Below are 19,928 nucleotides of genomic sequence, written 5' to 3' on the forward strand. Positions count from 1 at the left end.
AGGGGCGGGCCCGGAAGTGCGTCAGCCTCGCCTCCTCGGCTACCACTCGCTCGGCCGCCGCCATCTTGCGAGCTTGTCGTACTGTCGGTGCGAGAAAACTCTTTCGACGCAGCAAGGCTCACCTACACTGAGGCGGACTGGCTGCCCTGAGCGTCGCAGTCATGCCGGCCGGACCCGTGCAGGCGGTGCCCCCGCCGCCGCCCGTGGCCACCGAGCCCAAACAGGTACCACGTCCCCCGCACCTCTACCGGCAGCCCGAGCCTAGGCCTGGGCCCTCCCCTCTGGCGCGGGCGCTCCGTTTTGCAGAAGGAACTGGCCGCTTAGGAGGGCGTAGAGGGACTGCAAGTCCCAGGAGGCAGCGCGGTTGCTGCGCTGCGCTGCCTTCTGGTCGCGCAACGGGCTGGCAAGAACAGTGGTTCTCAAAGTGTGGTCCGCGGACCAGCAGCATCAGCAGCACCGGGGAGTTTAATAGAATTGCGGAGTCTCCAGGCCAGACCTTCTAAATAGGAATCTGCATTTTAACAAGGTCCCGAGGTGACTCAGTAAAGTTTGAGAAGCACTGATCCAGCCCATCCACCTGTCTTCTGTGGCATTTGAGCCCCCAGGCCCCCCAGCCTTTACCCTAATTTCCCACCCTGCAGGGTACATCTTATAATGTTAATTCTCAGCATCTACTCGGTGCTTACTCTAAGCCAGACACGGTGCCACCCTCTGACGTTACCAGAATGAGTGAGGCAGAGTTTCTGCCTTAGGGAGCTCACCGGCTACTGGGGAGACAGATATTCGGGAATACTCAACAAATGTTTATTGCCCCATCAGTGTAAATGATACAGTTCCAGCCAGCCCTTAAAGATAGCTCAAGCAGCTGATAGGAAAAGATGTACATAAATCATTGCAGTGTGGGGTCGGCTGGGTGGTGTAGTTAAGTTCTTGTGTTGTGAGTCCACAGGTGGGGGGTGGAAGGTTCGGGTCACAGTTGCAGACCTACACACCCCTCATCAAGCCATGCTGCGGAAGCGTCCCACATGCGAAATAGAGGAAGATTGGCACAGATGTTAGCTCAGGGGCAATCTTCCTCACCAAAAAATAAATAAGTAAACGATTGCAGTATGGTGTGATTGGCCCTATAGTGGAAGTGCCGGGTACAAAGAAGACAGTGATCTAATCGACTAATCGACATTGCTTTGATCGGGTAGAGGGGAGATTAAGGTAGGTGAAGTTCACAGGAGTGAGATAAATTGCTTTTAGAAGGATGAACAGGAGTTCACCAGGTAGGTGGTTGGGGAAGGGAAATAGCATTCTTTAATCATTCCTCAAACATTTGTTGAGCACATTGTGTGCTAGCCACTGCTTTGGGTTCAGAATACAGCCGGGAAGGAGACCCAAAAGGTCTGTGCACTTTCCACAAATATGTTAGTGCCTGTGTGTCCTGGCATTTTCCCAGTCACTGGGGAAAAATAAACAAAGTAATACCAGATAATAAGTGCAAAGATACCAAGATAGGAATCAGATGGTGCCTCTGGTCAAGGTAAATAAACAAGTGTGGTTAAAGCACAGCGTTGGGTAACTGCTGGCAGGAGATGGGATTCTGAGGATTTGAACTTTTACCAGTAGACAATGGGGAGAAAAGGATATTAAGCTGGATAGTGACATATTTGTTTTTCAGAAACACGCAGCGATGTGGAGAATTGCTAGGAGGACAGAGGATTAGTCACTTCATTCAAAAAGTACTGAAGATGGGTGATGAGGCAGAGGGTCTGGGCAGGTTCGTTTCACAAAATGGCTGATCGTACAGGCTCTCCAGCCGAAGTGGTGTGTTGGAAATCCAGTTCCATCGTTGAGGGTATTTAAGTGCTCCATTCTTCAGTTTTATTGTTTGTAAAAATGGGGCTCTCATGAAGATTGTAAGAGTTAACATATTTAAAGGGCTTAGGAAAGCATATGCTACCTGCTCTGCTTGATAAATACTGTTATCACTGAACGTAGAGGCTGAGGAAGGGAGAGGAGGCCTAAATTTCTGGCCTGGATGTTGAGGTACGTGGTTGGCCATTGATAAGGGAAGAGGTTAGAGATAGCAGTGCCCAGGATTCAACTGGATCTGCCTGGATAAAGCCCTGGCACGTAAGAGTGATCTGGGGCATCAGTTTGGATGGGATTGTTCAGCCTAAAGGTGATAGGGGAAATGGAGGATGTGGCTATGAGTGCCTGACTGAGGACAGTGTGAATGCTGTGAAGAGAACTAAGAACAGAATTTTGAGGATGCCCTACATTGTAGGGCAGGAAGTTAAATGGAAGCCAGGCAGGAAACTTGGATGGTTTGGTGAGCAAGAAGGAAAGGCAGGTGAGAAAAGGGTGTGGGAGTTGAGGACTGGAGAATTTTGTGAAGGAGTGGTCACTGGTCATATGGCCAGATCACCAGTGTAGTTGGCTGTGGGCAGTTTCTGACTTGGCAAGAGCACTTGAAACGGATGGGGACCAAATGGGAAGTGAGGAAGTGGGAATGGTAGCTCAGAGTGTTTAGTTCCGGGGTTGGGGGCACAAGGGGAGAGGGAGAAGGCAGCAGCAGAAAAGAACATGAGGGCAGGGGAGAAACTTTATTTTTCTAAGATGAGAGGCTTGACCCTTTGTTTAGTATGGAGAAGAAACTGGTGAGGAAAGTATTGAAACTTATGGGACAGTTAATGTTGAGTATTCCAGTGGAGTTTCACACACCATTTGAGTGTTGAGTGTGGTTCGGACTATGGAAGGGATGCAGAAGGAAAGGATGTTCAAGGCAGAAGGAGCTGCCAGTAAGGAGTTTCCCGTTTCTTTAGTAAGCAAACAATTGTTAAGTATCCTGTGCTAGGCACATCCTGGGGTACGGGCATACAGACCTGGCCTTCTGGATCCTGGAACATGGTTTCTCAGGATGTGGTCAGATCCCCTCCACATCTGAATCACCTGGGCACTGGTAAAAATGCAGATTCCCAGTGTCACTGAGCCTGTGTGGCTTAGGGGAGCAAGAGAGGGTGCTCTTTTCGCTGTTTCCCCAGGAGAGTCCCATGCAAGCACAATGCAGCTAAGAGAACCACTGTTCCGGAAGTCTATGGGAGAGAGTCGGTATTCTCAGTGATACCCCTAGAGGAGTTTAACGTGGGGTCACCTCCAAACCAGGTACTTCAAGACCTTATTTCCTTTTCCTCTCTTCACAGCCCACAGAAGAAGAACCATCTTCAAAGGAGGATTCTACCCCTTCCAAGCCAGTCGTGGGAATTATTTACCCTCCTCCAGAGGTCAGGAATATCGTTGACAAGACTGCCAGCTTTGTGGCCAGGTAAGATAGCGACCTCTGCTCATGTGGGTCACGGCGGACTTTAGCACCAAAAGCTCCTGAATCCGCACAAGGGTGACACTTGGGTTTTTAGAGGGGGTGTTGTCGGCTTAGGCCCATTAGCTCATTTAAAACCACGGCATGGCGGTAAGGAAGGCAACGGGCAGGACTGGCTTCTCCAGCATAGCATGGCAACGCAGAGTTCAAGTCACACCCAGCCCCAGAGTCACTTAGGAAGCTGTGCTTCCACAAGGGACCTGAGGGGATGCCTGGAAAGCTGCTTTGTCGCAGATAATCTGTGTGTTTGTGTCTGGGCTGCTGGCCCAAGGACAACAAAAACGGGAGTTGATCATTCTCATTGTTCAAGGACTACATTCCTCAGAACCTCAAATGACCCATCTGCAAAATGGAATAAAATACTGCGTCAGAGTTGCTATGAGGCAGGAGTGAGGGCACGGGACGGAATTCAGTGCAGGTACATCATGCAGCATTTGCTGTCTTCTCAGATGGCAGGGAAATCAGTCCGAGTTCCTCTCGTCTCCCCATCATAGTTAGACACACACTTCCCCAGATGGAATCTTCTTGATGACGCTTGACTCCAGAGGTCAACGTATCTCCTAGTTTAGGGTAAAGTATTCCTTTGGCAGCCAGCGGGGCACATCCAGTCTGTAGATGTTTTGTTTGTCCTCGACAATATTTTTTTAAACTTGAATTAATTGCCACTGTTTAAAATGTTTAATAATAAGGAGATTGCACAGTCAGTCTGGATTTCTGGCTTCTCTTTACAAAGTGGACAGCTTCTTGCATGGAAGCAGTAGCTGGCCCTGAGCAGACTGCTGCCCGCAGTCAGGGCATATGCTCTCCAGGGACTGTGCCTTGACCCCAAACTGGCATCCCCATCACAATAAATCATTTAATAGAAGGTGCCTTCCTTTCACAACCTCCTAATAAAATGAAACACAGGAAGAGGTTACTCTGGTTGATGTCTTTCACTGTGTCATGATCCACACAGATTCATCTCATCATGTTTCAGAGGCTTTGATTAACCTGGGTATTGGGTTAAAACTGTTCTGTGCTTGATTAAACATTATCAGATGATGCCAGCTTTAGGGCAGCAGGTGTTGTGTTTATGATATAAGCTTAATGTTTCATAGCAACACTTATACTTCCCCATTTCCCCTATTTTTAAAAGCAAAATAAATAGGAAAAGGGTGTTGGAGGAAGAAATCAGTATGATCGCACTATCACAATAGTTTCTACCAGCTGTTTTCACTTTTTCCTGTTTCCTTCTGGCCCTTGGCATCCTTTTTTAGATCCTTGTAAAACTAGCAAAGATACTTTCACATCCTGCTTTTCCCTTTCACATTGTGTTGTAAGCATTTTCCTGTTTTGTTCTGTGGTCTCCTGATGCTGCACAGTCCTCTGGAGAGGATGCACCATGTCAAGGTGACACGCTTTCCTTGACTTGGCTGTCCCCTCAATATTTCCTTCAAGCTTGCTTCCAACGTCTCAATTTGGCAAATGAAGCTGTGGTGAAGTCTGAGCGTTTTCTTTCTCTCTTAGATTGTTTCCTTATAAGAAAGTTCTGTGTGGCACATTACTGGCTGAAAGAGCGTTTTTAAAGATTTCTTAAATATTTTGCCATGTAGCTTTCCAATAATTTTGTGCCTGCCTCTGCTGCCACAGAAATGAGTATCCAGGTTCCCTTAAAAATAAATCTGTACATCCACATCTCTAGATTTATTTTTGTCTGCAGTGATTGCCTTGTAGGCATCTCTCAAATCTGTGGACCTGCTTTTGTTACATTGCAGTGAGGGGACAGCCCAGCATCTCCCTCTGGGCTAAAGGCAGCCTGCAGGACCCTCTGCTTCCCTCCCCTGTATTCACGCACGTCCTGACAGAGCATGCAGTAAACATCACCAACCAAGTGTGGTCTTCAAAAGGAGTTTTTTCTAGGTTTGGTCTTCCCTTCCCTGCATTTTCCTCTCAAGAAACTGAAGTGGAGATTACCCTTAAAAAGTCCTACCAGCTGGGTTGAGCCAGAATCATGTCTTTTTCTGCTGAAATCTGTTCCTTATGTTGGAGAATATAATTCTAAAATTAACCTTAAGCTAATTTAAAGCAACAGAATAGTTTGGAATGCGCGTGCCTGCCTTCTCGTTGTTTCGTCTTTCAGATTGTTCCCAGATGTGGTGAGGTTATGGCTTAGGAGGCAGCGCTAGAGGAGACCACCAGAGCCCTCTTTGCTAGCAGCCCTTTGTCTGCGCTGGGCGTTGCTGGGTATGGTGGCCCAGTTTCACAGCGTTCCAGTGTACAGTCACCCTCCTTGTGTGTGGTTTGCATTATTTAAGGAGGGGGAAGAATGGTTTTCTCCAAGCATGAGCTTTCAGTTGGACTAATGCCCCGTCAAATTGAGACCTCATGGTGTTAGTCACGCTATAGAGTGTGACCAGAACTTGTGGAGGAGCTAGCCTGGGTGTTGATGACCACCGCTGTGGCACAGGTTGCTGTGGTGGCTAATCTGGGGCACAGCATTGCCCACACTCTGTTTCCTGCTCTCTCTTCAACTGACAGGGCCAAGCTGTGAAAGTCTGAAGAGAGTGGAGAGACCTGGCTGCCACCAGGCCCTAGAGCTGTCCCTTGGTGTGTTTGGGGCATCTCTGAGTGCTGGGCTCTGGCTGGACGAGCAATAGAAGCCCCACACGCATCTCCTAAGACCCAGATCATCTCTGATGTTTATGGAACAGCCCCTTCTAGCCTTTGTAGGAGTGACAGCCCTTGCATTTGTGGGCCACTGTATGGTTCAAAAAGACTTTGGCATCTCCTTAACCAGGTCGATCTTCTCAGTACTTCAAAGTAGAGAGAGAAGGTTATGGTAGTCACATTTTATACATGGGAGATTAAGTCAAAGAGAAATCGGTAACTTGGTGAGTCAGTAGTGAACCCAAAACTTGACCATGTCTTTAAGGTTAGTGTCTTGTGTCTTTAAGGTTAGTGTACTTTCTGCCTGATGCAGGTGTTGTACAGGTATGATACCTTGAAATATTACCATTGGGACTCTTTAAAAAATCAGGGTTCCCTAAACATCACGACAGGAATGGTTTTTCATTATGCTTAAAGGCACGCAAACATGGGACACGAGGTCTGTGTGGGAAACTGTCCCCAGTACAGAGAGAGATGAGAGACTCCCTGTCCCTCTTACCACTCCCCTGTCGTCTAAATGTGCCTTACACAGCAGCACGGATCCGGGTCCTTGGAGAGCAGTGTTTCCTGTGTGGGCCTCACCCAGTGGGAAATGAGGTGATTTTAGGCAGTATTTGGACAAGGCATTAAATCAAATTTCTACGGTTTCATGTTTTTTTAAATCCTTCTTGTTAATCAAAGGGCAGAGTGTCAGTTTGGTGGTAGTGTATCTTTAACACCTCTCCAGTGCTCTGTCACCCCACTTTTTAACTAAGCTGGCTTCAGTCTTAGCAAACTGAGGTAACCTTTAACAATATTACTTTGTTTTCATTATATTATAATTTTGTGACTGCCTTTTGTTAGTAAAGCCATACTGATTTTTATTTGAAGTAGTGTAGTATATGCCTTTCTTTTTAAGTACATTCTTTAAATACATTTTATTAAAAGAAAAAAGCAGTAGTCCAGATGGTTTTGGAAATGGCAAAACTGGCAGAGGAGCTGCAGGAATGACGGGGGTCTGAAAGACCCTGTGGTAGAGGAGGCCTGGGCCAGACCAAAGGAGGCAGACGGCACTGCTGCTGACGCCAGCAGTCTCAGGAGGACCTCTGCTGCGCTAAAGGATGGAGTAGTTTGAGTGATGGGTGGGGGCAAGAAGGGGGCTCGAATTTGCAGCGTTCTGGGTCTAAGCAGTTGCAAGGGTTATGGTGTTAATTCTTCTCTATTTCTCTCCTTCTAGAAATGGACCTGAATTTGAAGCTAGAATACGACAGAATGAGATCAACAACCCCAAGTTCAACTTCTTGAACCCCAATGACCCTTACCATGCCTATTACCGTCACAAGGTCAGCGAGTTCAAGGAAGGGAAGGCTCAGGAGCCCTCGGCCGCCATCCCCAAGGTTATGCAGCAGCAGCAGCAAGCCACCCAGCAGCAGCTGCCCCAGAAGGTTGGAGCCAGCCCCTGCCCCACTTCCCCAGGGCTGAGAGGGAGGCCAGGGCAGGGAGGATAATGAGCTCTGCTGTCCAGACCTCACAGCCCCCAGGGAGAGACATGAGGGTTTTATCCCTGTCTTACGGAGGCACACACTGAGGCTCGGACAACAAAGTACTGCTGACAGTTGGCCTCTCCCAGGCACTGCTTGCCGAGCTCTGTGCTCAGTCTTTTAGGGGCTTTGTCTCGTTGGCACCTTGAGGAGGCCAACAGAGTGACCATTTTACAGATGAGGAGTCTGAGGCTCAGGAAGTGTGATTTACCCAAGGCCACAGAGTCAGAACTCAAGTCCATGTTCTCTGCACCTACTCTTTGCCTTGACTATGGTGTAAGAGCAGTGCTGTGATGTTGCTTGTGGGCCTTCTTGTGCCATGTCTCCTTTCTGTCTCACCTTCCCGGGGCCCCTCCATCTGGCCTCCCCGAATACTCAGCACTAGGGACGATTAGGGTTGTCAGTGACGACAGGAAGAGCCGGCACATTTGCCTCCTTCGTAGACTTGGACGGGTCCCTTTTCTTTGTTTCACTCCTCAACCATGGTGGCAAAGCCTTCCCCTTGTTTAACAGTGGAAAGTAAGGGTTGAAGTAGGTTCTGAGACCCTGCATTGCAGTTTACTACTCCTAGGGCCTCAGGCTACCTCAGTTTCCTCATCTGTAAAAAGGATTCACAGTACCTGTTCTGTCCGTCTCTGGGTTTGTGTGGAGGCCAAGTGAAGTAACAAACGTGGAAGTCCTGTCTGGTGGAGTCCTCTGCACACATTGGCTTACCACATCCTCCGTCCCCCTCGGGTGGGGTTTAATAAGCTGTGTTCCCATCGGCGTTTCTGTCACCCAGTTTTAGCCCTTGATTTCAGGGAAGCAGCAGAGATACAGAGGGGCACAGGTGTCACTTGAAGTCATTCAAGGAGTTGAGGCCACAGGCGGCCAAGAAATTGGTGCTCTTTTGAGTTAGTATTCTCTTATACTGTGTGCCAGTGGTGTACATGTGATTAACAGAAGCATAGGGGTCTGCACCATCCTCCCAGGGGTGCGTTCCCGCCCTTTCTCTGGAGCCTTTCCCCCTCTGTGCCTCTTGCCTCACACTCCTTCTGCATCTTAGGTGCAAGCGCAGGTGATCCAAGAGACCATCGTGCCCAAAGAGCCCCCTCCCGAGTTTGAGTTCATCGCAGACCCCCCTTCCATCTCAGCCTTTGACCTGGATGTGGTGAAGCTGACGGCTCAGTTTGTGGCTAGGAACGGGCGCCAGTTTCTGACCCAGCTGATGCAGAAAGAGCAGCGCAACTACCAGTTTGACTTCCTCCGGCCACAACACAGCCTCTTCAACTACTTCACGAAGCTGGTGGAACAGTATACCAAGGTGCCTGGGCAGAGGGGCCAGGGTGCTGCGCCCAGGGAAGGGAGGCATCTTACCAGAAGCACTCCATCCACTCACTGTCTGGAAGGACACTCCTCCTTGTGTGGGCCTCCAGGGAGATGTTAAAAATTCCAGTTCAGTGTAAAATCTTGATTTCTATTCAGTTTTTTCTTTTAAATACAACATAGACTGCCATTTCTAATGAGAAATGAAACACGTGATTGATACTACTGTTAGGTGAGGGCCTACTATGTGACAAGGCCAAGTGGTGCTAGCTGCTTTTAAGTACACCCACATTTTCAGTTGTGTAGAACAGGGCCTGAGAAGAAGCAAGCCCTTGATAATTGCCTCTTACTACCTAATTTAATCCTCAAACCCATGAGGTAAGTGAATTTCAGCCTTTTTCAAAAGCAGAAACAGTCTCAGAGAGATGAAGTCACTTACTCATGGTCTCTCAGCTCGTAAGTAGCTGTGCTTAGATTTAAACCAATGTTTGACTCTAACATGTATGTTGTTTTCACCCTAAAAACTACTTTAAATCAGAAATGTCATTTAAATAGGCATTGGGAAACAGTAAATACAGCCACTATTTATTAACTACTCACATATGTAGCATCTTCTCATTTAATCCCTAATAACCTGTGAGGTAGCCACTGTTACTATATTCATTTTATACAAGAGGAAACTGACACAGACAAGTTAACATGGCTAGGGTCACACAGGTAGGCATTTGCAGAGGTGGGACTTGAGCTCTGGCTTTTTTATTTCAGACCCTGAGATCTTAATTATCATGCTGCATTGTTGCAATCAAGAGTCTGGACAGTCAGTACTGGGACAGTTGTGTGCTGCATAAGGATGCAGCCCACATATCCGATGGTGGTCCGGTCTGATTAGTACCATAGAGCCTAGGTGTGTAGTAAGCTATTCTGTTTAGGTTTGTGTAAGTGCACTCTGTGATGTTCCCACAATGACGAAGTCACCTGACTATGCTTTTCTCAGAAGGTATTCTCATTAAGCAACAGGTGACTTTAAAATAATCAAATTGTTAATTTGTGGCAAGGTACACTGGTACAGATTTGCCTGTGGCAAGTTGCTACACACATAGTGGAGTTTGTTTTCCTTTTTTTAGTGGCGTGGTCTGCACGTCTGTTTTTCTTATCTAGAAACAATATGTGAGAAAAGATCTGACTTGAAAGGACTGGTAATGATTTCCTCTAACTTCATTCACTCTAAGTATATAACTAGAAGGAATTGTAAAAATGTGTGTGTTTAGAAAATGACCAAATCCAGAAGCTAGTAGAGTAGCTAAAATAACAATCATTGAAGGCCCAAGGTCAAAGGGTTCCTGTAACTACACAGTATCAATTTTAAGCGAACCCTGGGTTAGTTTCCCCCAGTGGACTGCTTTAGGGTTAAAGGTCCCTAGATCCCTTTTTGTTCTGTTACTTTCCTCTTTTTTATCTCTCAGAACTTGGGTATTGACATTTAGTCCTCAAACCTGAGGGCGCTGGTGTCTGTCTCTGGCCGTGGGAGACTCTAGGAGCAGGGCAGTTCCTGGGCTAGAGGTGTAGGGAGGGTGGCTGGGGCTGAACCACTTCATCAGTGACAGTAGATACTGTTGGGGCTGTTGGAATGACTGGCTCTTTTGAACAAAGCTAGCATTCAGTCTCTCAGCAAATACACATGGAGTGTCAGGCACTATTCAGGTGCTGCAGATGTAATAGTGAACAGAAGACAGATTCCTGTCTTTGTGGAGTTTCTGGTCTAGTGAGGGGGTGACAAGCAAGTGCAATGTCAGTACATGTCAGATGGCGATAAATACTATGGAGAAAGACAAGGCAGGAGATGGAAATCTAGGGAGGTGGGGCCCGTGGGCTGCAGTCTTAAATAAGATCGTCAGGGGAGGCCTACTAGTGTGTGCAAAAGGCTAGAGTAGATCCCCTGGAAGCAACCATCATGTGCGGACAGTGTGCTGGGTGATCTGCCAGTGGTTTTGCATATTTTCCTCCTAATCCTTGCAGCCACCTTTTAAGTTGATGGTGCCAACTTTAAGTGGTGGTGTCACCATTTTGTAGAAGGAAACCAAGTTAAAGAGGTTAAGTGACTTTCCTGAAGTCACACAGCCAAGTGGAGCTGGGCTTAGGACCCAGAATCCTATGCTCTCCCTTCTCCTGTGTCTTTCCACAGGCCCAGGGAGGCCACCTCTTTGTCCTGTGGTGTGCTACACTGATAGTTGCTTTAACTCTTCTGTGTTTCAGATCTTGATTCCTCCTAAAGGCTTATTCACAAAGCTCAAGAAAGAGGCCGAGAACCCCCGAGAAGTTTTGGACCAGGTAAACTGAATTTCTTATAACCAGTTACTGATACTACAAGTTATATTGTGTGCGTTCTGGTTTGTGTTTGGAAATAGTCTCTGAGGCAGTACATTGTTATCTTCCAAGCACAGGAGTAGTGGGAAGAAAGGCCTTGGGGCTACAAAGGCCAAAGAAACCCAACTCCTGAACAGTTTCTCTGGTGACAGACACCTTTCAAAGCCCCAGGTTTAAGGAGTCTAGAGAAGGCGTATTGGTGCTGGCTGTTTTGGGTGGCTGCATGAAGGGCTTTTGGTTCTCAGGCTCGCAGACTGCTGCTTCTCTTGTGGGCACTGGGTTGTCACGCACACTTCCTGGGAGGGAGTTTGCTTCTCTTTGAGCACAGAACCCCTCGCTAACTCAAGCAGAAAACTCTGAGTTTATAGCAAATGGCTGCCTTTGGGGCCCAGACAGAAAGTTTCTATGGCGTTTAGAATTTTCATCCTGTCCACACTTGGCCTGGCTAAAACCAGATGCAAATACCATACTTTACTCCAGGAAGTTCCCCTTGTGGGCAGAGCAGCCTCCTATTCTGAGGGAGATGCTGGCTTTGGTGAAGGCCCTGGATCTGACAGCCTGGTCAGGAGCAGACCCTGATTCAACTTAGCACCATGCTCGTTCCCATCCCTTCAGGTGTGTTACCGAGTGGAATGGGCCAAGTTCCAGGAGCGCGAGAGGAAAAAGGAAGAGGAAGAGAAGGAGAAGGAGCGGGTGGCCTATGCACAAATCGACTGGCATGATTTTGTGGTGGTGGAAACAGTGGACTTTCAGCCCAATGAGCAAGGTAGGTCTGTGAGGAAGGTAGGTCTCTGACTCCAGACGGGGAGCTGGGAGCTTGAAGCCATCCCAGGAGATCTCATACACCTATTCCCACAGAGCAGCAGAATCTTTTAGAGGGCTTTATCAGTGTCTGTTTCATCTGTGCTCCCAGAAGACTTCAGTTCTACCACATTGCCCCAATTAAATTCAATTCAACGAATACTTACTGTGCCGGATCGTGGATGGGCCTCTGGAGATAGGAGAGAAATCAGAGCGCCCAACCCTCATAGAGAGCTCACCATGTGGAGAGGACAGATGGATGGGCCCTTGACAAGCAATGTCTGTAGAGGCCTCCCTTTGATTCTGGCTTACCCTCTGCCAGGGAACTTCCCTCCCCCCACCACCCCGGAGGAGCTGGGGGCCCGAATCCTCATTCAAGAGCGCTATGAGAAGTTTGGGGAGAGTGAGGAGGTCGAGATGGAGGTCGAGTCTGATGAGGAGGACGAGAAACAGGAGAAGGCAGAGGAGCCGCCTTCCCAGCTGGACCAGGACACCCAAGTGCAAGACATGGATGAGGTATACTCCTAGGCAGGCCTGTGGGAGGCCTTTTCCCCTGGAGCCCAAGGAGGGAGAGTGCTCTCCACCAGAGTCAGAGATCCAGTTGCCTTGTGAACCTCAAGAGGAGGTGTGGGTCCTGAATAAGGCATCTTGGCTGAGCGGCTGCCCAAGTCCAGGCAGCACAGAGCCTCCTTCCAGCTCAGGCAACAAAGATTCATTCATAAGCAAGGATCTGAAAGCTGTGCTGACCCTATTCTGTGACCTTCCCCCTTTGCCCAGAGGCCCTGCTCCCACTGCCCCCACGCCAGCTCTCAGTTAGGGAACCCTCTACACCACATGCTTTTATGGGTTTGAGCTTAGGCCCAAATGGTCAGCAGTTCCCAGAGCTTTTCTAAGTGTAGCCTGTGCTTCCTTTTGGCCACATCTACCCCCTTCAAGCCAGGCCCTCCAAGCAGCATAGAGACTCTGGAGCCAAGCTGCTCTCCTCCCCTTGGAAAGAATTTGTGTGCAGCCTGAGAAGAAAGGCCCCTGTGTCTGTGGGAATTGACTTTTTCTCTCCCTCCCAGCATTGCTCCATGAGCGGCTACCGTTGAGCTCAGACGTGCCCTCCACACCCCTCCCCAGTGTGTTAAGTGCCCTTGGCCTCCTGGGACTGCCTGGTGCCAGCTGCTGGAAATGCCTGGGCGGAGTGTTAGCACCACAGCCCCTAGCGCTCCCATTCATGCTGTGAGGAAGCAGCTTGGCCGGCTGCCGGCTGGCCTCAGCTGCCCTGGGAGGCTTAGCACATGGATGCTGGCTGGCAGGGGCCTAGGCTCCTTGCCACCCTGAGGGCCGCCAGGGCTCAGCTGTAGAGAGGTGGTTTCTCAGCCCCTCTGTGAGTCTTGCCATTGCTTTGCTTTTCAGGGTTCAGATGATGAAGAAGAAGGGCAGAAAGTGCCCCCACCCCCAGAGACACCCATGCCGCCGCCTCTGCCCCCAACTCCAGACCAGGTCATTGTCCGGAAGGACTATGACCCCAAAGGTAAGGCCTGCTTTCCGGCCCTCATCTTTCCTCAGAACTGTTCGTTTCTCAGAGGGCTCAAGAGGGCTTGTCATAAAGGCATTGATAGCCTCTGTCACAGGCCTCACCGTGGGGAATAGGCTTAGTCATGTCTGGTGCCCTGGCGCCTAGCACAGTGCCAGGTATTGCATGGCACTGAGTGGATGTCTCGAATGAATCATGCACCAGTGTAACAAAATTCTCTTAACCCAGGCTGCCACCTAGTTTTCACTCAAGCATCTTTGTTTCCTTTTAGCTTCCAAGCCCCTGCCTCCAGCCCCTGCTCCAGATGAGTATCTCGTGTCCCCCATCACGGGAGAGAAGATCCCTGCCAGCAAAATGCAGGAACACATGCGCATCGGGCTTCTCGACCCCCGCTGGCTAGAGCAGCGTGATCGCTCCATCCGTGAGAAACAGAGTGACGATGAGGTGTACGCACCAGGTGAGGTGGGAGTTCCCCCACCCAGTCTACACCCCTTCTCTGACTCAGCCCTGGCTCACTTTGGTCAATGGGATCTCTAAACTACAGTCAGCCTGCTTTAAGCAAACATAGAAAGCAACAATTGAGGTCAAGAAAAGCTTTTGAGAGTAGGTGTAGCCTATGATGCTACAAAAGAACTCCCCTTTTTCCAGAACGACTTTCCCCATAGGACTCCTTCAAGGGCGGGCACCTGACATGGATGGCATGTGCCCATTGACATCCATGAGCAAGATCTGACTGTACCTGGGAGGGGCACTCATTTTTGGGGCTGTCTTAGAATGAGGGCTCTGATGGCTGGAGTACCCTGAGCACCTTGAAATGAGACACAGTGGTCCTGTGACTGCTGTGTGAGAAGCAGCACGAGGGGCCGGCCTGGTTGCACAGTGGTTAAGTGCGCACGTTCCACTTTGGCGGCCTGGGGTTCGCTGGTTCGGATCCAGGGTGCAGACATGGCACCACTTGGCAAGCCATACTGTGGTAGGCATCCCACATATAAAGTAGAGGAAGATGGGCATGGATGTTAGCTTGGGGCCAGTCTTCCTCAGCAAAAAGAGGAGGATTGGCAGATGTTAGCTCAGGGCTAATCTTCCTCAAAAAAAATAAAATAAAAATGTTTTTAAAAAGAAGCAGCACGATAGGGAGGAAACTGTCCCAGAGGCAGGAAACCAGGCTTTTAATCGTGACTGCTACTTGCCACTCATGTGAGCCTGTCTTCCTCCTTGCTTCTCTTAAGTCAAGGGGTTGGACAAGCTCTAGTTTACAGACTTAGTGCTGATTGGGCAGCCTTCCCCAGGCTCAGAGGACAGTACTATCTTGGGACCCAGAGTCAGCCTCATCCCGTGGGACCAGCCTCCACCCTGCACCAGGAGAACTGCTGCCTTGTTGGAAGGGCACCTGGTTTAGTTTCTCTTTTTGTTCCCTGCCTCCATTCTCTGACTGTATCCAGGTCTGGATATTGAAAGCAGCTTAAAACAGTTGGCTGAGCGGCGTACCGACATCTTCGGTGTGGAGGAAACAGCCATCGGTAAGAAGATCGGCGAGGAGGAGATCCAGAAACCAGAGGAAAAGGTGCTATTCAGATGGATCCTAGTGCCTCCCCTGCCCTCAGACTCCCATACTTTGGCTCAGTTCCAGGAGCCCTGACAAGCTGTGGCTTTGCTTTCCCTTGCAGGTGACCTGGGATGGCCACTCAGGCAGCATGGCACGGACCCAGCAGGCTGCCCAGGCCAATATCACCCTCCAGGAACAGATTGAGGCCATCCACAAGGCCAAGGGCCTGGTGCCGGAAGATGATACCAAAGAGAAGATTGGTCCCAGCAAGCCCAATGAAATCCCCCAGCAGCCACCGCCTCCATCTTCAGCCACCAACATCCCCAGCTCGGCCCCACCCATCACCTCAGTGCCCCGGCCTCCTGCCGTAAGCCAGCAGCCACCTTGTGACTGATCTTTCAGAGCTTGGTTCTTGGGGTTGGGTACTTTTGGCTGAGAAGGGCAACTGCCTTATAGAGGGCTCAAGTGCTGAGTGAGTCCAGTTGAGAGGGAAAGAACCCTTTAATTGGAAGTGGGAACCTCTAGCCTGATCTTCCCTCTGTGTGGGAGGATTGGAACAAGGAGAGAGGCAAGTGGCAAATGGGAGAAGCACGCTTGGGTCAGAGAAGGGCTGCAGGGCTTAACAAGTCTTCGAGGACAGCTGGCCTGTCTCCAGGAGGCTAAGTCAAGGTCAGCCTCTTTAGTGGCTCTCTCAGTGTCTGCCACGAGCAGCTGGTTAAGTCCCAAGTGGAAAGAGTGTCGCTCTGGGCCTCTCTCAGCGAAGTTCCCGTCAGAGCCTGGTGTGAAGCTGTAGTCTCTTAGTCCCAGGGGACTGAGTTGGAGCTGCCTATCCCTAATCCTCAAAGGCTGCAAATGGCCAGTTGCCAGCCCTGGTTTCCGGTGACCTATGGGTCCTTTCTCCCCAACAGATGCCACCTCCTGTCCGCACCACAGTTGTGTCCGCAGTACCCGTCATGCCTAGGCCCCCAATGGCTTCCGTGGTCCGACTGCCCCCGGGCTCGGTGATTGCCCCCATGCCGCCTATCATCCACGCGCCCAGGATCAACGTGGTGCCCATGCCTCCCTCGGCCCCTCCTATCATGGCACCCCGCCCACCCCCCATGATTGTGCCAACAGGTCAGTGTCTCTCAAATCACTTTCCAGGCTATTGGGTCAGGACTACAGGCCAAGCACTGTGAGCAGAGCAGTAGGTAGTTCCAGCTGGGGGTCCTGCCTACAGGAGAGCTTTGGCTTCCCCATTTGAGAGATCCCTGAGCTGGGAGCAGGGAGCCATGGCTCTTGGGGAAGATAGGCTGATGTGGCAGAGCTGAGGTGTGTGCACCCAGAGGGGCGAGGCCCCAGACAGCAGACAGGCGCAGAGGCCCCTGCTTGCTGTAGGCTGGCGCCTACTCCATTCATCAGTCTTGCCCCTCGTCCAGTCACCTGCTGCTCAATCAGAGCAGCCTCCCAGGAGTGCCCCTACCAGGGAACATGTTGGCTGCCAGACTCAGGAAGGAGTGGCTCTTCACACCTTTAGGAGAAATGGGAAACCTTTGCATTCTCCCCTCTTACTTCTTACCAGTCCTGAGTCCTGCGCCCCTTCCCCCCACTCACATGGCTGTTTATTCCTATCCTTGTAGCCTTTGTGCCCGCTCCACCTGTGGCACCTGTCCCAGCTCCAGCCCCAATGCCCCCTGTCCACCCCCCACCTCCCATGGAAGATGAGCCTGCCTCCAAGAAACTGAAGACAGAGGACAGCCTCATGCCCGAAGAGGAGTTCCTCCGCAGGAACAAGGTACTAGATCCCAGAGCGCTGCCGGAGGCCTGGAGTGTCTACTGGGAGGTCAGGCCCGCCGCAGTCACACACTCCCTGACCCCCCATTGTTTTGGCTTCTGGGGCCTCAGTCAGCCCTTGGAGGCCTGGGAGGCTTCTGGGCACACACTAGATGTGGGTGTGAACTGTTGTCGTAGAGGTCAGCAGGAAGACCCAGCTGCATAGGCAGCAGGACTCAGGTGCAAAAGGGGCCCTGGACAGTGAAGAAAACCCTGGGTGCAGTTCTTATTTCTTTGTGGCCTTCCCACTGGCTCCAGGCCTTAGCTAAGATGCCTGCCTGTTGTGGAGATTCTGTTGGGGGCTAGAATTAAGGGGAGGTGGGAACCTTGGCACTGCTGGTGCCTAGGGAAGCTGTTAGGCTCCAGTGAGGAGGCAGAAACTGTCCTAGCCCCATTTCACTGATGCACTTGACCAGATCTTTCTTTTCGTTCTTTCTGGTAGTAGTTCCCATTTATTGCGTACCTACTCAGGTGCCAGGGTAGAGCTGCGCATTTTATGGGCACTTCTCCGTTTAATGCTCGCGATAATCCCATGCAGGAGTTGTGATCAGCCACTTTACAGACAGGGCGTGGAAGCTCCGAGAGACCTAGTTAGCAGGGAAGCTGAGTGGGGAACCCAGGTCTTCTGACCTTGCAGTTCATCTTCTCTCCCCCATGTTGCTTCTTGGGGTTGGCAGAGCATTTTCATGTCACTTCTTCAGTTCTAGACTCACCAGGAGGCAGGATATGGGATCGTTTTAAAGAAGAGACACCAAATCTTAGAAAGGGGGAGTGACTTGTACCACATCACAAGGGGCATCAGTAGAGAATTGGGCCAGAGTCCAGGAGCCCAGATGGACAGGTGACATTGTCTAGATTGGCCCAGGAAAACGAGAGCTTAATTCCTGATGGTCTCAGGGCTCCCTATGCATAATGGCCACCTCCTCTTTGCAGGGTCCAGTATCCATCAAAGTCCAGGTGCCCAACATGCAGGATAAGACGGAATGGAAGCTGAACGGACAGGTGCTGGTCTTCACCCTCCCACTCACAGACCAGGTATGAGTTGCTGCTGCCAGCTGGCGTGAGGTGCACAGGAACCAAGGGATCATGGGGCCGCTTCCTCCAGCTGACTTTTAGCAAGGGGGTGAATGACCTCTCCTTGGGCCCACAGGTCTCTGTCATCAAGGTGAAGATTCACGAAGCCACTGGTATGCCTGCAGGGAAACAGAAGCTGCAGTATGAGGTGAGTCGGGTGTCTGTGGTCCTGCCCCTTGGGGCCCAATGCCTCTGTTGTCCCAGAAGCTGAATCTCCTGTGGAATCGAAGGAGTCGGGAGACACCTGGGTGTGGCCCTGAGTCCATCTTAGAAGTGATAATGCTGGCTAAGAGTGCTGGAGTAGGTTAGCCTGACAGGGTAAGGCTCTGGCGGGATCACGATACAGTTTTGTGTGGAGTCCAGAAAACCCTGTGCCTCAACAACTAGGGTGGACACCTGGGTACAAGACTTGGGAGTGCTCTAATGAGTTTCAGGCCTGGTGGTGGAGCCGTCCCAGCCAGTGTGGTCTTGGCTAGCCTGGCTTCATGCATGGGCACAGAGAGGATAGTCCAGCTCAGCCTGGTGCACACAAAGTCACATGCGGCCACTGTGTTCTCCTTCTTTGCATTTTGACAAATCCCCGGTCTGGTCCTCAGTTTCCTGCTCTGTAAAACCAGGCTTTTGGACTAGTTGATCTCTAAAGATTTGAGAGTCAGAATTCCATGGTGTTGATCAGGGCCAGCTTCTAGGGGAGTTGACACAGGGGAAGAACATGGCTTGGTAGGAAAGTAGGAAAAGCAAAGCATTCTGGGAGGAACCAGAGACCCTTCAGTCCTATCCTGTGCCATTCCCTCCTCCCCTAACCCCTCCTGCCTGCCCCCACCCCTCCCCCTTTGCTGAGTTCAGAACATGAACAGATGTTGGGAGTAGTGAGGCTGTGCAGTGTGCTCAAGGCCAGACTGCCCCGCCCTGAGGCACACTGTCTGCTTTCCAGGGCATCTTCATCAAGGATTCCAACTCACTGGCTTACTACAACATGGCCAATGGCGCTGTCATCCACCTGGCCCTCAAGGAGAGAGGCGGGAGGAAGAAATAGAAGAGAGAAACCTGCTTTCAGGTCCCAGCCACTGCCGTTTTGCCTCTCCTGTCCCCCACCCCCTTCTACAGACCCAGAAGACCCTGCGTTGAACATTTATTTCCCTCTTAGTAAGTTTGGAAATTCAAATTGTCCTGCGGAGTCGCCTTCCCCCTCCTCCCTCCCCATACTGATCAGAGAGGGCTTCTAAGCCTTGCTTCTCCCCAGTGGTCTCTGGAATCCGTTTGTGTTTGTTTCTTGATTTGAGGGCGCTCACTTCTTCAGGCAGCCCATTAAGAAATGTGAACCCAGGGATGTCCTGCGAGATAGTGTCAGAGTGCCAAGTGGCATTTGGCTGATAGGGTATGGTCGTTATCATTATTAATCATTTTGTATCTTGCCATGGGCTATCTAATAAACCTCTTGGATCCTTCTTGTGAAATTAGTGTCATAGACTTGTTCCTTTGCCCCTGCACCCTGTCCAGACCCAAGGTAGTTGGGAGCATGGCACAGTGCCTTGTGGCTCCTCTTCTGCTCTGAGGAATGCCCTGCTCTGAGACTTTTAACTAAATTCTTGCTGCCATCAAGTCTTTTATGAATCTTTCTTAGACAAAATTTTATTACCCTTTTAAGACATTCAGACCCTCCAAAGGGATAGCCCGGTGTATTTAACAGACTAATACGGGATGCCTTCAACATGCCAGCACCACAGAAGAACAAGGACAGATGAGACGCAGTTCCTGGATCATTGGGCAGATGAGACTCAAGGGTAGCAGTTTCCTGTAGGCCTAGAATCACCCATCACCTGATTGCCTCTGTGACCTTGGGCAGGTGGCCTACCCTGAATGAGCACAGGGACATGATGAGGTTTTTAAAAGATGTATTTATTTAAAAAACACTCAGTTGTGCCAAGGCCAGGAACTGTTCTGAGGGCTTTATAAAACTTAACCAATTTG

General features: G+C 50.3%; 1 protein-coding gene across 1 annotated transcript; it reads left to right on the forward strand.

Annotated features, from left to right (window-relative positions):
• SF3A1 (splicing factor 3a subunit 1) lies at positions 1-19,414 on the forward strand. The gene is made up of 16 exons (XM_070628529.1): positions 1-224; positions 3,192-3,313; positions 7,230-7,437; positions 8,579-8,836; positions 11,092-11,166; positions 11,818-11,968; positions 12,326-12,519; positions 13,405-13,522; positions 13,797-13,982; positions 14,968-15,089; positions 15,193-15,438; positions 15,980-16,187; positions 16,691-16,845; positions 17,817-17,918; positions 18,034-18,105; positions 18,892-19,414. Exons 1-16 carry the CDS (start codon positions 162-164, stop codon positions 18,991-18,993), a joined length of 2,382 nt encoding a protein of 793 aa, XP_070484630.1. The 5' UTR covers positions 1-161; the 3' UTR covers positions 18,994-19,414.
• Positions 19,415-19,928: the final 514 nt, after the last annotated feature.

Source organism: Equus przewalskii, chromosome 7 (genome assembly GCF_037783145.1).
Source record: "Equus przewalskii isolate Varuska chromosome 7, EquPr2, whole genome shotgun sequence".
NCBI lineage: Eukaryota > Metazoa > Chordata > Mammalia > Perissodactyla > Equidae > Equus > Equus przewalskii.

What these genes read in the sequence shown, in the direction of transcription:
- SF3A1 (XM_070628529.1), top strand. Translation starts at nt 162, where the DNA reads ATGCCGGCCGGACCCGTGCAGGCGGTGCCCCCGCCGCCGCCCGTGGCC. An exon ending in AGCAGCAGCTGCCCCAGAAG is followed by an intron (nt 7,438 to 8,578) that starts GTTGGAGCCAGC and finishes TCTGCATCTTAG; the next exon opens with GTGCAAGCGCAGGTGATCCA. An exon ending in CCCGAGAAGTTTTGGACCAG is followed by an intron (nt 11,167 to 11,817) that starts GTAAACTGAATT and finishes CCATCCCTTCAG; the next exon opens with GTGTGTTACCGAGTGGAATG.